This window comes from Rhynchophorus ferrugineus, unplaced genomic scaffold (assembly GCF_030347505.1).
Source record: "Rhynchophorus ferrugineus isolate W39M unplaced genomic scaffold, kcgeb_rfMv2 rfM2, whole genome shotgun sequence".
In the NCBI taxonomy this organism is placed as follows: domain Eukaryota; kingdom Metazoa; phylum Arthropoda; class Insecta; order Coleoptera; family Curculionidae; genus Rhynchophorus; species Rhynchophorus ferrugineus.
Genome location: NW_027472581.1, coordinates 70,614,554 through 70,637,133, shown reverse-complemented (window position 1 = coordinate 70,637,133; position 22,580 = coordinate 70,614,554). Strand labels below are relative to the sequence as shown.

Here is a 22,580-nt window from a genome sequence, read left to right as displayed (position 1 = left end):
ATTTCTCCTATGGATAAACAATAATTAGAATATAGGGTGGCTAAAACTAAATAACTAAAATTTAAACTATATTCTATTCAAAATATCAGTAAACTCACGTCATCAAGATGTTTAATGTACTGCCTGCCGCAATTTGTAAATTCGATTTATAACCAGACAATATTTTCCTTGTCATTTTATTCTAGTTAAAAAGAGACACAATGCTGTCTGAATCAAGTTAGAACATGTAACTGAATCAGCCTACAAAAGTCTTCCGGTTCAAATGCCAAAAAGCAAAATTTTTCAAAATATTAATTAAAATAACTACAGGTTATAAACTGGCAAAAGTTGTTTTAAAAAAGTCGAAGCCATACGGAACAGGTTGCGTCTCTAATCAGTTATTTCGAACAGGAATGAGATAATGAAATAAATATTAGTATGGACACGGTCACTGAAATATCTTTAAAAATGAAAAATATAATCTTGGATTCACCGAAAAAAAACCGTCCTTATACGAAGTAGGTGACGAATCAAGATCAGCTTGATGTTAGCTTTATCGCAGATTAAATATATGAAATACATAAATAAACACAGCGAGTAGTTTTTTTAATGTAAACATAATTTAATACAATTATTTCAGAGGAAACTTTAAGTCTAAAAAGAATCCATAGAAAGTTCCATACAAATATGCATCTCTTTGAGGAATGTAGAACATCATTTCATACACTATTGGGTAATATACAATTTAAATAAAGTAAAGATAACCCACGAAGAGGTCTAACATTGCCTATTGGGTCTAACATCACCTGGAACTGTCACACATTGCTTTTAAAAGAATTCAATTTTTAAAAGCATGTAATAAAATCAAGGAAGACTTATTATTTTAATTTGTGTACTTAGATGAGACATGGATATTTCAGAAGGGCACCAGGCCAATATACCCAATGGTCACTGACGGCAAGACGATATAAAATGAGTACTATGTCAACAAAAGTGCACGGAAATAGACAAACATTGGAATAACAATTGATTAGGTTTTATTAGTCATAACACTTATTAATAATTTATATGTTTCTTCATTCTAGAAACAGGAATGGTTAATAACACTTTCGGTTTGGATGAACTTCATCAAACATCTTCCTCAAAGAACTTCGTCAAATAGTGAACAAATGTTAGGCAGCGCCATTTCAAAGCTTGCCGAGAGGGCAATACTCTACGCTCTCAACTCTTTCAAAAGGAAAACAACATCATTCCAGATGAACAATTCGGCTTTCGCGCTCACCACTCATCCGTCGATCAGACTACCCGTCTGGCCGCACACATCCATCACGCTCTTGACCAACGTAAAAAGCTTAGAGAAGTTCTTCTGGACCTAACCAAAGCCTTCGACAAGATATGGCACGACGGATAGATCGCAAAGTGCATGCGGTTAGGCCTCCCAGAATACCTAACCGCTCTCATCAAGTCCTATCTCTCGGACAGATCTTTCCAGGTCAAGATCAGGGAATCACTTTCCAGTCGTAAACAAATCGATGCTGGCGTACCTCAAGGTTCCCCACTGGCCCCAGCCTTATTTAACCTCTTTATTTCAGATCTGTCGAGAAAAGAGCACGACACTGCTTTCTTCACGGCCGCCATGTTCGAAGTTACAATTCATGAACGTTTATAGAAGCAGCTCGATCATGCGGTCAAGTGGTTCAAATTCTGGAGGTTGCAAATCAACCCCCTGAAAACCCAGGCCATCATTTTCCATAAGAAGCGTTACGCACTGCGCGTCTCGCAACTTAAGATCGACACCGCAATAATTCCATGGCTGGATAACGTCACGTACCTAGGTCTTCACTTCGACCGGCGGTTCGGTTGGCATTCCCAAATCCAGAAAGCAATCCAAAAAGGTTCGGGGATAGCAAACCTGCTATCTTCTCTGATCTGCCCTTCTAGCAGACTTCCGATCTCCATCAAATGCTTATTTTACAAGATGTTAATTTGGTCCGTACTTCTCTACGGATCTAATGTCTACTTCAAGTTTGTTACACCCAACCAGGTTAAACGGCTTCAAGTTTTCCAAAATAAGTTCCTCAAGAGAATATTAAAGGCTCCATGGTTTGTCAGAAATAATCAAATTCATAGGGAAACTGACACTCCAGAAATCAAGCACTTCATATCTCAATCATTCCACAAACAACAAGTTCTTTTGAAAAAGCGCTTGTTCGCGAGGTGGTCGACATGCTGGGAGCTTAGCACCGCGTCACCGCCAAGCTCCCCCCTTTTCCAGGCTAAAACGACCCCATCCGTTGCTACAGTCATAACTTTTGCCCCCATACAACAGTATCCAGTTGTGTGTTAACTCAGGTTCGCGAATCAATAGAATCGCCGGGCCCTCGTGCCCAATAACGGCTGCCCGATCAGCGGGTGCCAAATCCCCAAATTTAATGCAGTAGCGATCCACAGGGGTTAACTGTGAGACGGTTTCGGTTTAGTGTATGGGTAAGCCCAGAGACAGTCCCACATAACCCGGTCCAACTTGTCACTCCAGGGCAAGTCTCCGCGACCAGGTATGCGTCATGCATTCCACCGCCTGTATTATATTATATGATATATTGGAAATTAACAGCTTAGTTATTCATTTGAATGAAACTTTATGAATATGGAATTATGATTCAATGCTGACAATTTCAAACAGGGCGATGAGAGTGGAAACAACTAAAGGTGAGTAGAAAGATTTATGTGCACAGATATATGTCTAATTGTTCAGAATATATAGGACCATTTGCTTAAAATACGCGAGGAACAGTTAACGTAAACAGTTAGTATACTGTTTTGAGATGGCAAATGCATTAGGGAGAATGCAGTGACTAAATCTAGCCTTATCAAGAAAGATGTATACAGGTAGTAACAGAAAGAGAAATATTGTGATATCAAAGTGGCTTTACATGAAAACAATGTACCGAAGGAAATAAGAACTAAGCGTAAAAGGTAAATATGCTCTCTAATGAAAGTAAAATATATTACTTGGATATACAATTTAATTAAGTAATATAATTATTATATAGTTAATTAGGTGGATTAGACCTCCAGAGGATACCATTACTTAAAAAAAACGCGCCTAGAACTCTAACTCATAGGTGGTGCGGAAAAGAGTTTAATTAAGATATAATAAAACACAACCCTAACTTATAAAATATTATAACTGTAAAATTAATTGTACTTTTAAGTTTCTCGATAATATATGCTATTAGATGTATTATAATATTAAATTAACTAATATTTGAAACAGCATTTTTGTTTAATTATTTCATTTAACAGATAAGGTGAGTTCACTGTTTTATTGAACGGACTATAGTTCTGTGGATATAAATATTAAATAACTAGTATTATTGGATTTTCGATATTAATTTTTTATTGTTTGATTTGAAGAAATGTACCACCGAAGTCCATCAAACACTTTTAGAACCTTATGATAATGTTGTTCCATCAAATTCCAGTTCCTACAATTTTTAAAAGTGGAGATTTTTGTCATTGTCAATAACAAAGCAGGCGAACGAAAATATTCGAATGACAAATGCCATTTTGAACCGTTTCACATCGCGGTTTCATTACTTGTCAGATAAAAAGAGATCAGTTTTCTGTGGCGTTTTGTGACTGGCGATGAAAAGTAAGATAAAACTCTACAAAAATTAAGGAGAGCCATCTATGTCGACACCGTCCGTGTAAGAGGAATATTCACATTCATAAAGTCTTTTCGTGCATGTGATGAAGTCAATAAGGTGTACGAGCTGCGGAAAGCTAATAAAACTGTTATTGCACATGCCTACCGACGTCAAAACAGACCAGTAAGAGAGACGCAAAGTCATCATCTTGTATGACAATATACGGCCATAAGTTTTAAAGAGTACAGTGTCTCAGCTCGAATTGAAAGTTCTATCGTATCGAACGTTCTCCTATATATAATGTCTTCTCTTTAGATCGTTGCAGCAAGGGGTTAGCTGGCACACAATTTCGGAATACTGAAGTAGTGCGCCTATTAATCTTTTGGCATCTTAAGTTTTTTTTTGTCGCTTTGGCGGATGTCGTCATTTCGCAACTACAGAATAGTACGGTGTTCATATAAAGGGGACAGGGACAGACATAAAGTGTATATATAAAATAATAAATTAATAAATAAATAAAATTAATAACACAAACAGGGGGCCTAAAAGTATAAATAGTGTAAACATAATTTAAAAATGAACACAAATACAGGACTACAAACACAACCAGAACGAAGTAGAGTTTCTATCCAGACAGCACACATCAGCACCCATACCGAAGTGGTAATGGTTATTTGGTCGGTAACACTTAACTGAACATAGGCTAGATTCAAAGGAGAAAATCGATTTCTCGTAGCAATCCGAGGAGTTTGTCCGGAATTTTCTCCTGTTAAGACATTTCAAAAATGTTGCAGCCTATACTTAGTTCTAATCTGGGTGAGCCGTCGGATGAACAGTCGTTCAGTATGTGGTAGACTGAAATAGGAGCACAGTGACAAAACTCACCGTGACCAGGTGTGCTCGAAGTCATCAAGTGACCGTGCGAGAAACGACAGTGGCCCAGTCGATTCAAAGCTACGGGATGGTGACGAAGGGAAGGAATACGAAGAGAGGAGAAAAATCAGCTTTAACCTCAAAGAGCCTGTTGTGGTTGACCTCCTGGGCCCAACGACTTTGTACCTCGTTCTTTGTGAAACAAGAAACGATTGGGATAAGATCAGTATGGATACAAACATTCGTAATGGGGAGGGGAGAAGGCTACCGATCCGCGCGCTCATTTCCCGGTATACCAACGTGAGAAGAGATCCACAGTAAACTTGTCCTGATCCAGTTCAGATAGAGGGTACGGACTGACTGATAGAGAGTCGGAGACCAGGGGATGGTTGAACTTCTGTTGTAAGAAACATTCGAGGGCATTTCGGGAGTCGGTCAGAATTAGCCATTCTTTGAAGGATTGTGTTGTGATGTAGTATAAAGCTTCGATTATCGCGAAGAGTTCAGCGGCTGATACTTGATAATAGTGGAGAAGTTCGCAGAACTTGGACCGAATAAGGTAAGGACGTTCTCTTTTATAAAATTGACATAAAAAGTGTTATTTTTAAGTTAACTCCAATTAGACTTCGATTCAATAAAAGCACTCACAACATTTAACATATTTATTGAGTAAATACTTCTTACACTTCACCATAACATATACATTGAAGTGAACCAAGCAAAAACGAATCTACTTATTCGAAAACTTCACTCTGGTTATATCGTAACGTAGTAACGCATTCTCACAGGGTGGGATTGCACAGAGAGAATATTATATCTTCTAAGACTCTTGCCTCATCGACGATTTTTTTCCATGCAATAAATATAATTCGGAGCAAGGTATCGTCAGTAAAATTCTATTTAAATTGGATTTATTTAAAATACTATTAAAGCTGTTATTCCAAAAAAAGGAGACAAATCAGCACCCTCCACCTACCATCTTCGTCTTCTAACTGCCACCCCTGTCTTCTTCTTCAATCACAGTCTTTTAAATGCGCCATCCGGCTTAGAAGGTTAGCACATAAATTAGAACGCAGAAATTGTTCATAACAAGAAGCTTGTGCGCCAGCATTCTTGAACCTCACTAAGGCCCTCGACAAAATATAGTATGCGATAAATCATTGTCTAATATTCAAGGTATTAAAACTTGATATTCTCAGTGATCTTGTAAACGTGATACTTTCATACTTGGTAAACCGATCATTCCATGCTGATCACCAACTTCACAAAAGCGAAAGTACTCCAAAATAAGGTACACTGAAGAACGGCGGTACCAGCCTGAACACAATTAGTGAAAAATTCATAAAATGAATTTCCAATATCAGTAATAGGTTAATTCGGCATTCCAACTCTGCTACTATAGTCATGTTGCACTATTTACAACAGTATGCAATTAAGAAAGATCACTAGTTAATTCGACTGTTAATGTCCTTGACCCATTTGGATGTCCTACTTCAATCCCGATTACAACCGGCAAATTGCACATTGCAAGCCCGAATCCCAAAACACAAGAAATGGTAAAATAACAAATTAAATATCTAAAGTGACCTTTAGAATTAGGTGGTTGTAGAATATTGTAATAACATACCTGTTACTAGAGCAAAATACATTCTATCAAGACCGCACACCCCTTCACAGAGCTCAAAAAACCTATCCTGAGAGTCTGTGGATTAAAGTATAAAAGGCGCCCTTTAACTTCTTACTCTCCGTTTTTGTTCCTTAATGTTCCGTATATTCCCTTCAGCGATCCAATAGAAAGGAATAAAGATCTTTGGAAAAAATATGTTAAACTTTATGGAGGTTATATTGAGTAATAAAATACATTTAAAACCATGTTACTTTACTCTATGACAAACATTAAACAAACTCTTTTCTATCGGCTTGAATTTGAGTCAATTTTTACATTCAGCCAGAATGTGGAAACTCATTCCAATATGACTTTAATAGTTTTAATAATGCGTGTTTAAAATTCATTCATTAACATTTTTTATAGGCAAAAATATTTTTGAATGAAATTGAATGGCTTCTCTGGACTATTTATCACTGTTAGATTAAAGTATTCTAGTATCAAGAGAAAAATATCGATATATCAGAGAATGAAAAATATCTAATAAGTTATAAAATAGGAAAGAGTTTTAAACACAGAGAAACTACTAATTAATAAAAACTGTTTTATTTTATAGAAAGATGACTTGTTGAATAGCGATACGAAACGACACTGAGGTTTGCGATCATTAATACAGAAGAAGAATATATGAATCGGCAAAGTTCCTGAATCTTTGCTTTTTTAATGTGATGCATGTGGAAAAAAGGGAATATTACAATCAAGAGTAAAATCAGCCTCTTTCAAATAATTATTTTCTTTGACAATCTGGCAATTTGCAAGCTTGAGGTATTTCAAATACAAGGCTTGATGTAAATTCTATGTTTCTCTCCAAGATTATTATAGTATTTGGAATTAACTGGTTTATATAAGATGTATGCAATCAGTGAGGAATTTGGAGTGAGGAAGTTGAGGAATAAATCCAAAGAGATTAAAATGTCATCAATATAACCGTCGAATGAAAAGCTTTTGCCACATAATTCTGCGACAATGGATCTTTTGAATGAAAGTTATAATATACCAAGATCTTTGAAACCGATCTGAAAATAAAAAACTAACATTATCCCAGACGAAATTTGAGCCAATCACCAGTAGCAGTGAAATTTAGGGAAGAATTTTCTGCAGCTCCAACAGCAACATATTGATTGAGAAGTATAGGCTCTCCTCAAGGACGTGATATGGATGGATGAAAAACAAACCTAATTAAATTATATTGTTCTTATATAAAAATAAATAGTTTATATACACCACAAAGACTAAAAGGGTTGTCTTGATTAATATATTCCATAATTCCTGTAATGTTTAATTTATTTAAAAAATAATTGGAAATTATATACTTATCTATATAAGACTGAAATCACTGCTATACCAAAACAAGTACGTTCAGCGTTGATCCAAAACATGATTGCTTTTTTTCCATGCAAACGATAGGAAAGTATAATTATTGAAAAAAAAACGGTGTTCGTTTCCCGTCACTCCAGACCACTTGACCTTGTCAACCCGACCTACTCCACTTTTCATCATTGGATTCTTTTTTCACGGCTTGTTTATTTTAAGGTAATAAATCTAGTCCTATATGGCAACCAAATGAAGCATCAATCAACTTACCGACAGTCGAGGTCTCCCCAGTATCGCCGGTCGAAATTTTGGATTTGTCATTTTGTCATCATGAGGTGGTATCAAGACAATTAATTGTTCGCGGTCGGCTTCTGTTTTTGGCGATGACACAGTTGTCCTACTTCGCGGAACATGAGTGGTATGTGATGTATGAGGAGAAGGTACCGCGGAGGACATACTAAAACAATACAAAAACCAGATTAAGTCTAAAAAATAGGTATTAGGTGTACAAATAAGTCTTCTACGTTCAATACATCAAGATGTTCTCAATAAAGAATCAATATTATCTGATTTACATCATAACCTTAAAATGTTATATCAGCGATTTTCTATCAATGTCGCATATTTTTCTTATCTTTTATTCGAGTTTTGGGCCGAATAAGCGTCGTTTGAACTAGATTCTTTATTTGAAGAAATGTACGGATAATCACTCACAGAATATTACAATAGATAGAAATTGACTGTAGAAAAACTTAGCTATTCTAAGTTGGCATTGATACTAAATCATCATAGGAAATCATCATAGACATTAATAAAGATCAAGTAATCTATTCGCCACAGAAGTATATGAGGAATCTGTATACTTTTCATTCGACAGAAGTCTAAACCATTGTAACCTGCGTCTCTAGATTTGTTAAATTATGCACTGATTGTCGCATCTTAAACAAATAACTTCATTTCTAATATGATCACGGAAAGAAACATGTAGAATTTGTCTTAGGCATCGCATTTGAAAGACCTCAAGATTATAGACGACGGACTGTTACAGAGTTGACAAGATAAGCATTCAAAAAGACGGATTTTAGTCTTGATTGTAATATTTGCTCTCTTCAACGCGCATTATCTTAGAGAAGTAAATACTCCTGTATTCAGCTAATTTCTTTGGCAGTAGATACCACTTTCTTCGCCTGTATTACTCCTACCAAATACCTAAAGTCCTACATCTGCTCTAACTGGATTCAGTTAAGATTTACAGTAGCAGGCGGTTGGTTAGTTGTCAATACTTTGGTCTGTTCTTCGTTAATTCTTAAGTCGTATGGCTGTGGAGTGAGAATCTATATAATGAAGAATGTTAAATATATGATTCATCTCGATACAACAGCCAATTTCTAGTATGTAGAACAAGTAGAGGGCATTTTAGTTTGTATCGAGGCTGTTCAAAAATGGTATAAAAGACCTACGATGTAAATAAAGTTTCTCTTCTGTTCCAAAGCCATAAGTGGCGTCATGATTCCGTCCCGTCCCGTCCCGAATCATAAGTGATTTGTAACAGGTTATGGGCCCAATAAATGCGAAGAAACAGGAGGCTGAGGACGGAGATTGCAGAGGTATGAAGGTCACAAAGTTCGAGTTCGGTAAAGTATATGTAAATATATATACAAGTAGGAAGATGGAAGTATGCAATAGATAGCGAAATTAAGTTATGGAGCACTAGAGCATTCAAGAACCGATGAAGACCTAGCAAAATAGAAACATGGGTCCAGAGTTATAGGCAGGATAAAAAGTAACATTGACACCAATGAGAAGAGTTTAGTAGAGCAGCCGTTTGTAATTTTGCAAGGACCAGCAAAGCGCTAGAATAACTAGAAACTAGAAACAAGGGGTCCAACAGAGTTACAGGTAGAACAAAAAGCCATTGAAACTAATGGAGAAGATTTTAGTTACAAAGTATTCGAATTTTGATATAAATATCAATTTAACAAAACTGGAGGATAAATCAATTATTTATGTTCGAGTAATATTTTTAAATGGAATAAATTAAATAAAGATATCTACATCAGGAAATTAGAGAGTTTAACTACTGAAACAAGATACCAACAATTATATCAAACATCGTTTGGGCTAAGCTGTATGTAAGAAATTCACCAAAATGTTAGCACATACGATACAATGAAGTGACGAACACGTTAGGATGATTTGAGAGATCACTTAAGACTATTTGCATGTTCATAAAAGGTAGGAAATCTTCGATAATATTCAATGCTGATGTATTAATAAAATGATACGAGGAGCAAACAGTGGACATGTAAATACTTTATATAGATTATCTTTTATATATATATAGTATAACAGAAGTATAATGCTTTCTTGGAATGGAAATAGAGGATATAGAAGAGAGATTAAAGATTTATCAAAAATACATAATTTAACGATCGATCGACGAATTCATCATGGAAGAAAGCAACACGATAGCAACACCGATTGAAGATATTTGGATAAACCAATGGAAAGTTAAAAAAAGAGATACTTGAAAACCCAAAAGCTACGAAAAATCAGTGGACTAATATGTAAGGCAATAGTGGATTTGATGGCATGAGCGATTCAGATTGGGGAGATGATAGTGCAACAAGGAAGATTGTTAGTGGTTTCATACCATTTCATAAAGGCAACCCAGTGGCATAGAAGAAATTCACTAGAAGACCAAGAACAAACTAAATAATTGGCGTTAAAAGTGGACAGCTGTTTGGCGGCTATTCTATGATTGTTCGAGGTTTTAAAAAAGATAATTATGTCTAAAGAAAAAAAGTTGTTTAATTACGTTTATTTATTAGATAATTGCAGGCTTATTCAATTAAATCATTAAGTAAAATTAAATTCTCACCATGTAGAAATAGAATAGTTCTAAGTTCAAACAAATCTATATGTAGAATGTAATAGTTTTGTTCTTGCAATTTAAATATATTTTTCTACTTATCTTTGTTCATAATGATAATCAGGTTAGTTGTTAAGTACATTTAAATTGAGATGGGTGTTGATCCATCTCGATACAAGAGCCAATTCCTAGTATCGAGACTGTCCACTGCAAAAGTGGTATAAAAGACCAGCGATGTAAATAAAGTTTCTCTCTTGTTCCAAAGTCATAAGTGGTGTTATTAATTCCGTCCCGAATTATAAGTGATTCGTAACAAAGAATACTAGAAGTTTCCATGTCTGTATCAATGAATATAAAGCTATCATTATCCAAAGTGAGATCGGTTAAAAAATTTCTAGCATTGTATTGAATCCCATGTCTTTTTTTTAATTTTTCGCATTAGTCCATTTACTACTACTATTGAAAACCAGTGGAGACAGGACATCTTCTCTGACCTCAAATGGACTTGAGAAGTCATTTCACACTCGCACACGAACGAGCTTAATAACTTTTAGACAAATAATATGTTCAGCTTCAAAATCTGCCCCACGCGAGGGGCAGTGTATACATTCCAAACCATAGCGAAAATAAATACAAACGACTATCGCATGCTTTCCACATATAATACGTTCCTCTATCAGCTGGAGTAGCACGTAAATCTTTCCGCCTGTTCTACTCGACTTGTCTCCTCGCAAGCTCTCTAAAGCTTCATTTGTATGAACTTCATAAACACCATCCCAACAATTGATAGGAGACATACCTCGATAGCTCTCACATTCTTTACTACAATTATCAAACAATTATACAAATAATAGAAATAAATACAAAGCGATAATTGTATCTATTATTATAGGTACAATTATCGCTTTATTCCATGGTGATAGTACTCTCTCCAATCGCCAAATGTGAGTGCGCAACACGTAAAGCCATTGATACAGCGTTTCCCCAGCGACTTTGATCATTCTAATCGTAACTTCGGCGATAGCAATTACCTATACCATACCTTGGCTATACCTGAGCCTATTTTGCAACATAATTAAATGGAAGCCATACCCTAACTCATTGTACTGATACAGATATTGATCTTTTCAGACCACTTGTTCCTATCAATGTCTTACAACCAGAGCGACCAGCATTTCACATCTACCGAAAAAACCAAGAATCGTATCGATTATTGGATCGCTTCAGACATTTTTTTCAACCCCGAGTTCATATACTACCTGCAAGATTCAAATAAGTTGCAGCTAACAAATGATACTGCTTTAAATAAAATACACTGTACTAGTTTCTCTGAATGAAGTTACGTTCATACAAAATAAGCTCAAAACGTATGTGTACAACTTTTAAATTATCGATATTTGTAAATCAATTTTTAATCAACAAGTGTATTCATAATCTATAATTAAATGTATCTATTATTATTTAAATGTATCTATAATCTATAAATTAAATGTATCAGCATTTTAACGCATTTGTATATGAAAATATAAGAAGAAGCAAACAAAATGTTATTTAAAATTTGATATTTTACACTAGGCTTGACCATAAAGCATTTCTAACAAGTGACGTTACTAACACTATATTCCTAGAGATTTAGTCGGAGACAAAAGAATTGTGGCGACCTTACGACCTGTTAAAGCATGTTGAAGCTATTACAGATAGTCGTTACAAATAATATTTTTTACCCTTGCATTGAAACAAAAATGTTCGGTATGTTCTGAAGAACAATTAAAAAAAATAAATTAAAAAAATTAAAAATATGCTATAAAAACTAATTTCTGATTTTTAAATAAATATACCCAGTATTTTAAAAGTCCCTAGGAGGTTTTGTACAGAAGCAAATTAGCTCTGAACGCATTAATCCGCTAAATGCCCCAAATATTTCCCACTATTTTTTATAGTGATCAGTAGGTTCATAAATGTCACCAGGCAGAATGGAATATTAGAATTTGAAATTTTAAAAGATTCTCTCTATAAAGATTTCTAAGGATTTTATAAAAGTTTGGTCGGTCTTTACTCTCCGTTGGTTAAACCATTTCTCGATTTAATTCAGATCTCATTCAAGTTAGAACAAAACAGTTTTTTTGGCTCAGAATATACTGAGAGAACAACAGTGTCGTTAGCGTAGATCGCTATCATTGTGTCCTACCTAATTGGAAGGCACGCTGTATGTGTAAGACACAACACTGTTTCCACTAGGCTTTCCTGTGGGACACCCAAGTCTATTTGGTACAACGGTTGGACTGTTTATATCCTTGACTGTTGACTATATTATTAATAATGTTTTGATGAAATTTGCAAATATTTGTCGACCAGATACGTTTACAAACTAATTTAATTGTTCCGACTCTGTCTGTCTCTTTCTTAACTAGGATAAAATCAGGACAAAAATTCCACTCCGAGATTAGAATGAATTTTACCTTTTTACAAACTGCATTTGGCAGTATATTCGACATCATATATAACGTGCATTGGCTGTTTCATTGGAAGGAGCGCATGTATACTTTATACAAACAAGCAGTGAACATACATTATCAAGATATTTAATGTATTGCCTGCCGCAATTTGTAAATTCATTTTAGAATCAACTTTAAAAACATTTTTCAACTTTATTTTTTGAAAATCAATTTTAGAAGACAATATTTTCCTTCTCATTTTATTCCAGTTAAAAAGAGATACAATGCTGTCTGATGTGTTTGAACGCGTAAAAGATAGAGCCTGCAAAAGTCGTTTCGTTGTCAAATGTCTACAAAATTCTTCAAAATATTAGTGATAACAACTACAGATTATAAACCGGCAAATGTTGTTTTAACGCTTTGCTTATTTTAATAAATTTCAAATGGCTACTTATTTTTACTCTGATTGAAAATGCCAAAGCCATTAAATAGTCAGAAATAGATTGCGTTTCTAACTAGGCAGGCATGAGATAATGGAGACCCTCTCTTGCCAGTAAAATTCCAGAGGTAAACATTTTTACTTTAAATTTTAAATACTAAGTTGCACAGATGCACTGCACTGAATATTAGGATGGGCATGGTCATTAAAATATTTCAAAAAATTAAAGATATAATCTTGGATTCACCGAAAAAAAAAACGGCCCTCATACGAAGCGGGTGACGAATCAAGATCAGCTTGATGTTAGCTCTATCAGAGATCAGATATATGAAATGTATAAAAATAGTGAAAATTTTTTCAATATTAACATAATTTAATACAATTATATCAGAGGAAACTGTCCATAGTAAAGTATCCATAGATAGCTTAGAGCTCTGAGATATGATCTTTGAGGCATGTAGAATATGCCTTCGTACATTTTTAGATAATATGAGATTTAAATGGCGTAAAGATAATTCACGAAGAGGTTTAACATCATACGAAATTTGGGCGAAATGTTTTGCGACGTCCAACACGTAGATGTCGCTACGTTTAACATATTACTTGTTTTATTCGCTATGCTAAGAGCCGCGACGGAATCTGATTCGTTCATTTCGTTCTATGGTTTGTTTATTTTGCACGCCATTTTCAATGTGCTCTATATTGAGAACAGTGTGGTTAACTTTTTATGCCGTTTATACATTAAATTATTATTTTATTTTATTACTATATACAAGTCGGTAGTTGAAATGCATTTCCGTTCCAGGAAGTATTATGTGCCCGGATGCACAGATAGTGAGGAAATGCATCATCGTTTTCCGTTAAAAAAGCAATCTTTAAGACATAAGTAGAAAACATTAAAAATCCTAAACTGGTTGGGTTAAACATGAAACAGATTTATGATCGTTACCATGTGAGACATTTTTGTGATACATTTAAACTTTCCTTTAAGTACTTATGAACAATATAGTGATGGTGAAAATAATACCACGAGCCCAGAATATGTACAAATGGAGTGGATCAAAATCAAAATTATATAGACGGTAAATTGAAGGAGTCAGTCACATTTCTGTTCATAATTGTTACCATTAATTTCTAAACTGTCTTACTATATTTGTAGTGGCTATTTCCGTTGTTCCAGCCCACAACCAGGGTATTCGAAGCAAGTATCATCGATATTTGAACAAACTTCAGAAGGTAATGGCAAAGTTTGTATTCATTCAGCCAGTATCCCCCTTTCTGCTCATTCTTACTGTAAATTACTTGACTCTATAACTTCAGTCCAGATGTTCCTATAAAAGCAAACAAAGTTTTACGTTGTACCGTAGTATATATCTCAGGTTATTTAGTAAACCTTTTTAAAAAAGAAATTAAGTATGATTTTTGTTTACATACAATTATGAATAAATCAGTAGACCCAGAAATTGAGACTGATTTTATAGAGGCAAGGCAATATCTCGTGCCCCAGTCTCTAACAAAATTATTTTATTATACTGTCAGTAGGTCTTTGAGCTATGTCTTATTTTATTTAGCGATTTTGCCACGTTGATAATATAACAAATTTTTTGTTAAATGTTTTAAAAAAAGTTAATTTAAAACCCTTCAATTGTAAATTCCATAATGATGTTTCGGATAAAATATTAAAAGTACTAACGAAGAGATGGAATAGATAATTTTGATTTGCAATGCCCCAAAGTTTTTTGCTTATGGTTTTATATATGTGTATATAATATTTATATTTTATAGATATACTTATTTTTATATTATATTGATATTTTGTAAATAAATTTACATTATAAATTTATATTTATTATCATAAATTTTACTTATATTTATTTATTTTTAAATATTATATTTATATGTATATTTAATTGAATTTAATTTAATAAATATATTTCTGAAAAAAATTGTTTTTTATTTAAATTTTATTGGTCAATTAAACATGACGTCAAGGCTGTCACGTGCCAAACATCACTAATGAGCCAATCAAATGTCTTCACAGTAAAATATTCTTCTTAAAGGTGCCTATAATGGAGATTTAAATTGACCAATCAAATTACTTGAATGGCCCATTATGTCTCCCTCTAGATGTTGGGCAAAGCAAAACTTTGCACCATGGTCCCCTATTGAGTTTCATGTCTATTACTCTATGGATGAGACATGGATATTTCATAATGAGACATTGGGTCACTATGGCAAGATGATAATAAAAAGTCTTAAGACAATAAAAGTTGATGGAAAAAAGTAAATGTTGGAATAATAATTGATTAGGTATTATTGGTCATAACATTTATTAATTCAAACTCAACCTATTGATCTAACAGAATTATATGGTCCATAAGTAATGATATGCGCCCTTCAAATGAAAAAAAAATTGTTAATACCGCACACACAGTTTGTTTCATATTATTTCAACATCGACCTGTCTTTATTGAAAATCAATTACTAAAGATAATTAATAAATTATTAACTACTAATAATAAAAACAAAAGAAAACGTAAAAATCACTTTTACTTTTAATCAAATTCCTAAATATGTGAATATAGAAATGCAATAAATAAGAATATGAAATCAGCATGAAATATTATGGTGGCTAAAATATTATTAGAGTTCTACAATGTCAATGTTGGTTTTTGCCAAATAGTGATATTAAAAAACAGTAAAAACTTCGTCTCACCTATTTAAATGAATGTTTGATGAGTTGTTGCCATAGCTGATGTTGTTGGTGTTGTTAACTTGTACTAACAAGCTACAAGTCTGAGAGGCAATTTGAAAAAGGCCATCTTGTAGGTTCCTTTGCTTGGGTGGGTTTCTTCCACCGAGGTGGTCCCAAAAATGCGGCATTCTTCCTATATATTATCTATCATCAAAAAAATTAAGAAAAACTTTTGATACATACAAAAATAAAATAATAAGCAATTATGAATTATCTTTTTATAACACTGTTCTCAAAAATAAAACACAATTATATTGTTCAAATTGTCATCAAGATCAAAATTATAACAGGAAAATTACAACCACAACTTTATAACAAGTAATCAATATATTATAAATTAATATAGACACAAATGTTCTATAATTATTAATACCAATTACTTATTAATACATCATAACAATGTTTAATACTAAGTTTAATAACAATATGTAACAGAGATATTAACTAGTGATCAATAGACTACTTACCCCTTTTTACTATTTCATTGCCATTTCCGAACAATATTACCGATAGTCGAATTTTTAGCCCGGATCAGACATTCTCTTTCGACGACTGCTCTAACACTAAATAGAAACACACTTGTCCTTAGACGGCACTAGCGGTGTATCACATTGATTACTGACCCTATTATTCAACCCTTGCATTGCTTAAATAAAAATATATAAGCCCTCCATCCAAACTATACCAATTACAGTTTTCTGTAACTGCTATCTTGCCATCTCATTACTGCCAGTTGTGATAGATGGCACCAATGTATACTGAATGTCATGAATACATTTACAATACGTATATATATAATAAAATACATAATATATATATATATATATATATATATATATATATATATATATATATATATATATATATATATACTATATATATATATATATATATATATATCTGTATATATATATATATATATATATATTTATAACATACATAATATTTTAGGCTTCTGTAAATATTTTACGATGTTATATTAAATGTTATTTATGGAACCAAGATGCATATTTAAACGGAAATAAATCTTAAATTCAAATTAAATCAACATATTTAGTATATTTAGTTTTATTAATATTGTAATATAAAAGGCAATTTATATCAGTTTTCACAAGGATATATAAAATGTGAAAAATAAATATATTAATCAATAAGTGATGTATTCAATATAAAAATAACATCCATGAGTGCTATGGATTTAATTGTATTTATTTAATACAATTAGATGTATTTTATTTAATTTTAGTATTTAATAGTATATTGTATACATTGTTCATATATGTATTATCTTCTTAATGAATTAAATAACAGGTACGTAATAAATCGTACGATCTCACCTCTCTATGTAGCCCGAAGATAAGAAAGCTATACATGCATCCCTGGAATTTCCGTATAAAAGGAGCGTCCACCCGCCGAACCAATGTTGCCGTATTTATTTTCTTAAGTTTTTAAGTAAGGATAAATAAATAATATAAATAGAGTGTAAATATAAATCGTCTATGACTTAATTGGCTATACCGCATTTACTATTAGTTATTGATAATAAATACTTGGTAATAAAAAATGATAAATAAAATTATGTCAACATAACCTAATCTTAAAAAATTAAATATGACAACATAGTAATACAAAACCCATTGTTATTGATGTGTTGTTGATAAATGCTGATAAAAAATTATTATGTTACCAATATTTACTGATAAAAATTTAAATTCGCAAATCGTTTTAGGATGTGGTATTGTGCACAATGACGTGTTTGTGTTAATACAATTTACTAATTATAAAACTATATTGAAATGGAAATTGACGATCCCATATATCAGGGGTTTCTCTTGTTACCCCCTAGTGGGAAAATTTTAAAGGTATTTTTTTGAAATATAAAATTATAATTTTATTACTCTTTTATATTGCATTATATAGAAAAATATGTGTCAAAGCAATCATATTTTTTAGAAATCCTGGCAAAAGAAATACTGTTTATTATATAAGTCTAGTAAATTTGGAATAGCTCGAATAGAAATATTTGAAACTGAAACCTGTACTGGACAACCGAAGATAGTAACACTAGAAAATGTCATAAAAATTACACCCAAATTGTCAAATGTCTTTAGTATTTTAACCAAGACAGCTGAATATGAATTTGCCACTGTATTTGAAGATCAGGGGGATGATATTTTCAATGAATGGTTCAAGGCAGTTCAGTCTGTTGCTTTCCCTCATGAAATTGCTGAAATATCTGGTATAGAAGAAAATAATGATCTTTATTGTTCAACTGATGAGGGTGTTTTCCATGTCAGACTATGCCCATCTGAAGCTTCAAAAAGATGCAAATTGGAGGTTAAAGATTATATTTTAGTTATTACACAAAGAGCACTACAGCTTCGTAATGATACTGATAACAAGTTGTTGTATTCTTGGCCATACTGTTTTATTAGAAAATATGGATATAAAAATGGTAAATTTACTTTTGAATCTGGGAGAAAATGTGCTAGTGGTGAGGGTATTTTCTATCTGGAACATCCACATGAACAAGATATTTACAGGTAAAAAGTAAATAATCTTATATTATCTGTATCATAATTTAATGAAATCATATATTGCTTATTTCTAGTCTATTAATAATGTAATATGAAATTAGTAATTAATGAAATATTAATATTAATAATCATAAAATATTTCAGATGTCTAGCATCAAAAATGAAATCCATAAAGAAAATGCTTGACAGTGAATCAAAATCTTCCCTCCTAGACTGTGGAGATGTTCAATTCCATGCTGCTATAGGCATGGAAGCTAGATCACGAAGTCCACTTCTAGCGTCACCTACCACACTGTCATTAAGGTCGAACCCAAGCTCATTCCAAGATTCGAATATATCACCAACAGCTTCTTCTTACACACCTTCCACTTTGGAAAGTAGTAGTATAGGAAAGGCTGCACCTAAAAAAGCACCAAGAAAGACTGTACCTCAAAAAAATTATTGTTTAGGTTCTGTGCCTGTAGTTACCATTAATAAAGAGCATGACTATCAGGATGTCCAAGTACCTGATGTGGGTGTTCGTAAATATGATACTGTAGAGCAACGAAAAGACGCATGGCGCACTATGGGCGTAGAAACACCCAGTCACACAGAACAACTCAATGATATGGAGGAATACATATCATGGGGACGTAACAATTTAACTCAGTCTATGAATGACATGAGACTTATTGATAATGATGTCAGGAGCAACGAAAAACTCCCCGCACCAGCTGTGATTACTGAGCATAGTATTTCTTCAGATGATCAATATTATGACCATTTAAATTTCTTTGGTTCGTCCAGTAGGCTTAATGTTAGCTCAGGTTATAAACAAGTATTGCCTCCCCCACTACCTCCGTCCATTTCAACTCCTTCAGTTAACCACTATGATGAAGTTCAGTGTATGGAACCAGCAAGATCTGCGGATGATTCACATCTAGGATATGGACAAATAAAAAAAGATCATAACACAGGAGCTCTGAAAGAAGTTGTCAGTATGGACTCCTCAAATAAAAGTCCACAATTTAAGCAGTTAAAAAAGAAAATTGAAAATGTTCCACATCAATTTCAAAATGATAAACCATATGCGATTGTAAGCAAACCAAAACGAGTCTAGTCCTTGAAAAAGTAGTGGAAATAAGAAGCTCATTAGAGTATCAAGAAGTGCCTAAATTTTTACTATTTTACGCTTGAAATTAGCTTAAGACATTTTCTCCAGTATGATGAGAAAATTGGAGTTTTTCTGTGATAAGTAAACATACATCATCAAAATATATCACCACCTCCATCAAATGTATAACTAAAGTATGCTTCCATAACTTTAATCAATTGCTGGCAATCACAAAATTTCTGTATACCAAGTAAATACATGATTTAAGACTGATTATATTCCAAAATGCGATATTTTAACAATTTAATAGGTAATAGAATATATTATAAATTTAAAAAAATTATCAACTCCTTTTGCAATTTTATACCTGGATTTATACATTCTTTTATATTGATTAGATGTATGTATATTATTTTCATTTAAGTAGTATTATAAGTAAAATGTTATTTGATAAAGTAACTCTAATTTTTCTCAATCTTTTTAGTTAATAGACACTTCACAACATCATAATTAATTGAAATCTTGAGATTGATATTTTAACAATTTACTAGATAATGTTGCCATATTTTAATTTGTTTTGTATTTTATATAACAAACATGTTACTTAAAAAGTGATGTAAGATTATTCTGGTAGTAAACAATAAATGTAAACTGTATTGATTATTTATTTCATTATGCATTACAGATATTTCAAAATGTGTTAAGTAACGTTTTCAACATATTCCCCTAAGTTGATTTTTCTAACAGCTTCACCTTTTTCTGCTAAAATTTCTTCTATATTTCTTTTTCCATTTAGATCAGTAAACCAGCTGAGATTATCCGCAATTAAATGATTATTCTTGCATTCAATACATTCAACTATAACTACTCCTTTTTCATAAGCCAGTTTAGATATTTGATGTTTGTTTCTAGTGTTACATATTTTGCAAGTGTATTCCAAATGCAATTTACGTTCCACTTTTGTTAACGGTATAGAATTTAAGCTTGATTCAGTACTGAAGTTTCTAATTACGTTGTTTGGGAAAATATTGCCTTTAGGAAGTAGATATTTGTTTTTTCCAGTTTGGCGAATTGTGGCTATAGCATAACTTCTCATATGGCGAAAAACTATAAAAATTCTTCTTGAAGCCATTTAGTTAGTAACTTTCAATACAATTTTTTGTATCTTTATTGATTTTTCGGTTATTGATGGACTTAATGTTAGGTTAACAAATAAAGATTCTTCTTTCATGATATGTGACAATCTTCATTATGTTGTCTCTCTAACTAAAATGGCAAATAAAATATAAATTATGGGCATATAATAAAGAAAAATTCTGCCTATTTTATACTAAACTCTGTTATAACTCTCTGGGGTAAATAAATAACATTTTATTATTATATATCCTTGTAATAAAATAATATCGGAATAAAAAGTTACACATCTAAAAAAATGAAAAGTAAACACGTATTTGTAACTGTAGGAACAACTAAATTTACAAAACTTATTGAAACAATAATCGATTCACAAGTCATAAATATTTTAGACAGACTAGGTTATACATTTGTGCAGGTTCAAACTGGGTTTGACCCAAAAGATATTGCAAGTGAAACTAAGTTAAAATGGCATGTGAACAACAATTCCATCATAATTGAAGCAACTGATACATTGACATTAAAGTGTGATAAATATTTTGAAAATTTCACTGAAGAAATAGAAAAGGCAGATTTGGTTATTAGTCATGCTGGTGCAGGCACTTGTCTGGATGTTTTACGAAACAAAAAGCCTTTAATTGTGGTAATTAATGAAGACTTAATGGGTAACCATCAAGCAGATTTGGCAAAACAACTTCAAGATGATGGATATGTCTATTATTGTACTTATAAGACACTTTGTGAAACATTGCAGAAAGACATTACACTATTGAAATGTTATCCATATCCTGCCAAAAACACCTTTTCAAACTATTTAAATAAATGTTGTGGATTTATTGAATAAAAGTTATTGTATAAACAATGTGAATTTATTTCAAAAACTTAAGATTAAAACTAAAAATATATTCAACACTCATTGAATTCATGTTACACCAGTTTTTTAGCTTCAAAGAAGGATTTTAAATGTTTCATTTGCCAAGCACCCATGGCAATCAAGACAGCAGTTTGTGTTATAGACCACCACAAAACCCTGGAATTTGTACTTTCACTAGTTTGTCTAAATCTGTCCTCTCGATACTAAAAAAATTACTGTAAAATATGAAACTTTAATACCACAAAAAATCATTTTTACCCTTTGATAGTTTTGTTCCTTAGTTATTTGTTCAACCTGGTCCAATAATTGTCTAATTCTCAACTGTAGTTGAGACAGCTTTTCCTTCTGCATGACTTCACCATAGTTAATTGCATGTTCTCCGACTTGTATATCTAAATGAACACGTAGTTGTGATCCACCAAACCAAGCAGAACTGTTTGAATATAAACAAATAACATGTTCACCAGGATTATGAGAAGTAAAAGAAATTTTCCCTTCTGATGAATAAACTCTAGAAAGGATAGTTTTATCATCTGGATCTCTAATTTCTACATGCATTCCAATTCCTGGAGATGAGGGCATAAATCCTCCAGTTCGGGGGTCATAAAGCTCCACTTTATAGTTTACTACAAAATTTATTTAATTAGAATTGTTGTATATACAAAATATGTATGAAAAGTGGATAGTACCTATAACATTTGTCTCATCTGGAATTTCTTCAATGAAACACTTCCGTTCCGTTTCTGCAATATGAAAATATAATGCTGAAGAGATATCTATAAGTAACATTAAACATGATGTTGTTAATAACACTTTTGAAAACATATTTTATTTTATATATCTCTTTTCTTTCACACGTCACTTGTTCATAAATGAACATAGGAAATGAAGAACATCTCTTCTTTTTCGTAATAAGTTTTAACTTAAAATATCTTATAGGTATCATAACCAAACTCTTC

General features: G+C 32.5%; 4 protein-coding genes and 1 long non-coding RNA gene across 5 annotated transcripts in view; 3 read left to right on the top strand and 2 right to left on the bottom strand.

The window, feature by feature from the left end:
• Positions 1-16,560, bottom strand: part of LOC143190334 (5'-3' exonuclease PLD3) — a 28,644-nt gene extending 12,084 nt beyond the window's left edge. Inside the window, exons 1-3 of the mRNA XM_076394564.1 lie at positions 16,451-16,560; positions 15,945-16,127; positions 7,753-7,939 (exon numbers count right to left, since the gene is read on the bottom strand). Of these exons, the coding sequence (XP_076250679.1) occupies positions 7,753-7,939; positions 15,945-16,111 (354 nt within the window). The 5' untranslated portion in view covers positions 16,112-16,127; positions 16,451-16,560. The remainder of the gene's footprint in view (positions 1-7,752; positions 7,940-15,944; positions 16,128-16,450) is intronic.
• On the top strand, positions 1,569-3,256 carry LOC143190336 (uncharacterized). The gene is made up of 3 exons (XR_013004210.1): positions 1,569-2,688; positions 2,744-2,955; positions 3,033-3,256. It is a non-coding gene; the product is annotated as an uncharacterized LOC143190336 (long non-coding RNA).
• A 1,029-nt stretch (positions 16,561-17,589) lies between the features above and the next one.
• On the top strand, positions 17,590-20,273 carry Dok (docking protein homolog). The gene is made up of 3 exons (XM_076394540.1): positions 17,590-17,845; positions 17,937-18,526; positions 18,665-20,273. Exons 1-3 carry the CDS (start codon positions 17,780-17,782, stop codon positions 19,617-19,619), a joined length of 1,611 nt encoding a protein of 536 aa, XP_076250655.1. The 5' UTR covers positions 17,590-17,779; the 3' UTR covers positions 19,620-20,273.
• A 636-nt stretch (positions 20,274-20,909) lies between these two features.
• Alg13 (Alg13 UDP-N-acetylglucosaminyltransferase subunit) lies at positions 20,910-21,609 on the top strand. The gene has a single exon (XM_076394559.1). The coding sequence runs from the start codon at positions 21,046-21,048 to the stop codon at positions 21,589-21,591; it is 546 nt and encodes a 181-aa protein (XP_076250674.1). The 5' UTR covers positions 20,910-21,045; the 3' UTR covers positions 21,592-21,609.
• eca (transmembrane p24 trafficking protein eclair) lies at positions 21,595-22,534 on the bottom strand. The gene is made up of 3 exons (XM_076394558.1): positions 22,311-22,534; positions 21,880-22,247; positions 21,595-21,824 (listed from the first exon to the last, which is right to left on the bottom strand). Exons 1-3 carry the CDS (start codon positions 22,444-22,446, stop codon positions 21,675-21,677), a joined length of 654 nt encoding a protein of 217 aa, XP_076250673.1. The 5' UTR covers positions 22,447-22,534; the 3' UTR covers positions 21,595-21,674.
• Positions 22,535-22,580: the final 46 nt, after the last annotated feature.

What these genes read in the sequence shown, in the direction of transcription:
- eca (XM_076394558.1), bottom strand. Translation starts at nt 22,446, where the DNA reads ATGTTTTCAAAAGTGTTATTAACAACATCATGTTTAATGTTACTTATA. An exon ending in AGATGAGACAAATGTTATAG is followed by an intron (nt 22,248 to 22,310) that starts GTACTATCCACT and finishes TAAATTTTGTAG; the next exon opens with TAAACTATAAAGTGGAGCTT. An exon ending in AGGAACAAAACTATCAAAGG is followed by an intron (nt 21,825 to 21,879) that starts GTAAAAATGATT and finishes TAATTTTTTTAG; the next exon opens with TATCGAGAGGACAGATTTAG.
- Alg13 (XM_076394559.1), top strand. Translation starts at nt 21,046, where the DNA reads ATGAAAAGTAAACACGTATTTGTAACTGTAGGAACAACTAAATTTACA.
- Dok (XM_076394540.1), top strand. Translation starts at nt 17,780, where the DNA reads ATGGAAATTGACGATCCCATATATCAGGGGTTTCTCTTGTTACCCCCT. An exon ending in CTAGTGGGAAAATTTTAAAG is followed by an intron (nt 17,846 to 17,936) that starts GTATTTTTTTGA and finishes CATATTTTTTAG; the next exon opens with AAATCCTGGCAAAAGAAATA. An exon ending in CATGAACAAGATATTTACAG is followed by an intron (nt 18,527 to 18,664) that starts GTAAAAAGTAAA and finishes AAAATATTTCAG; the next exon opens with ATGTCTAGCATCAAAAATGA.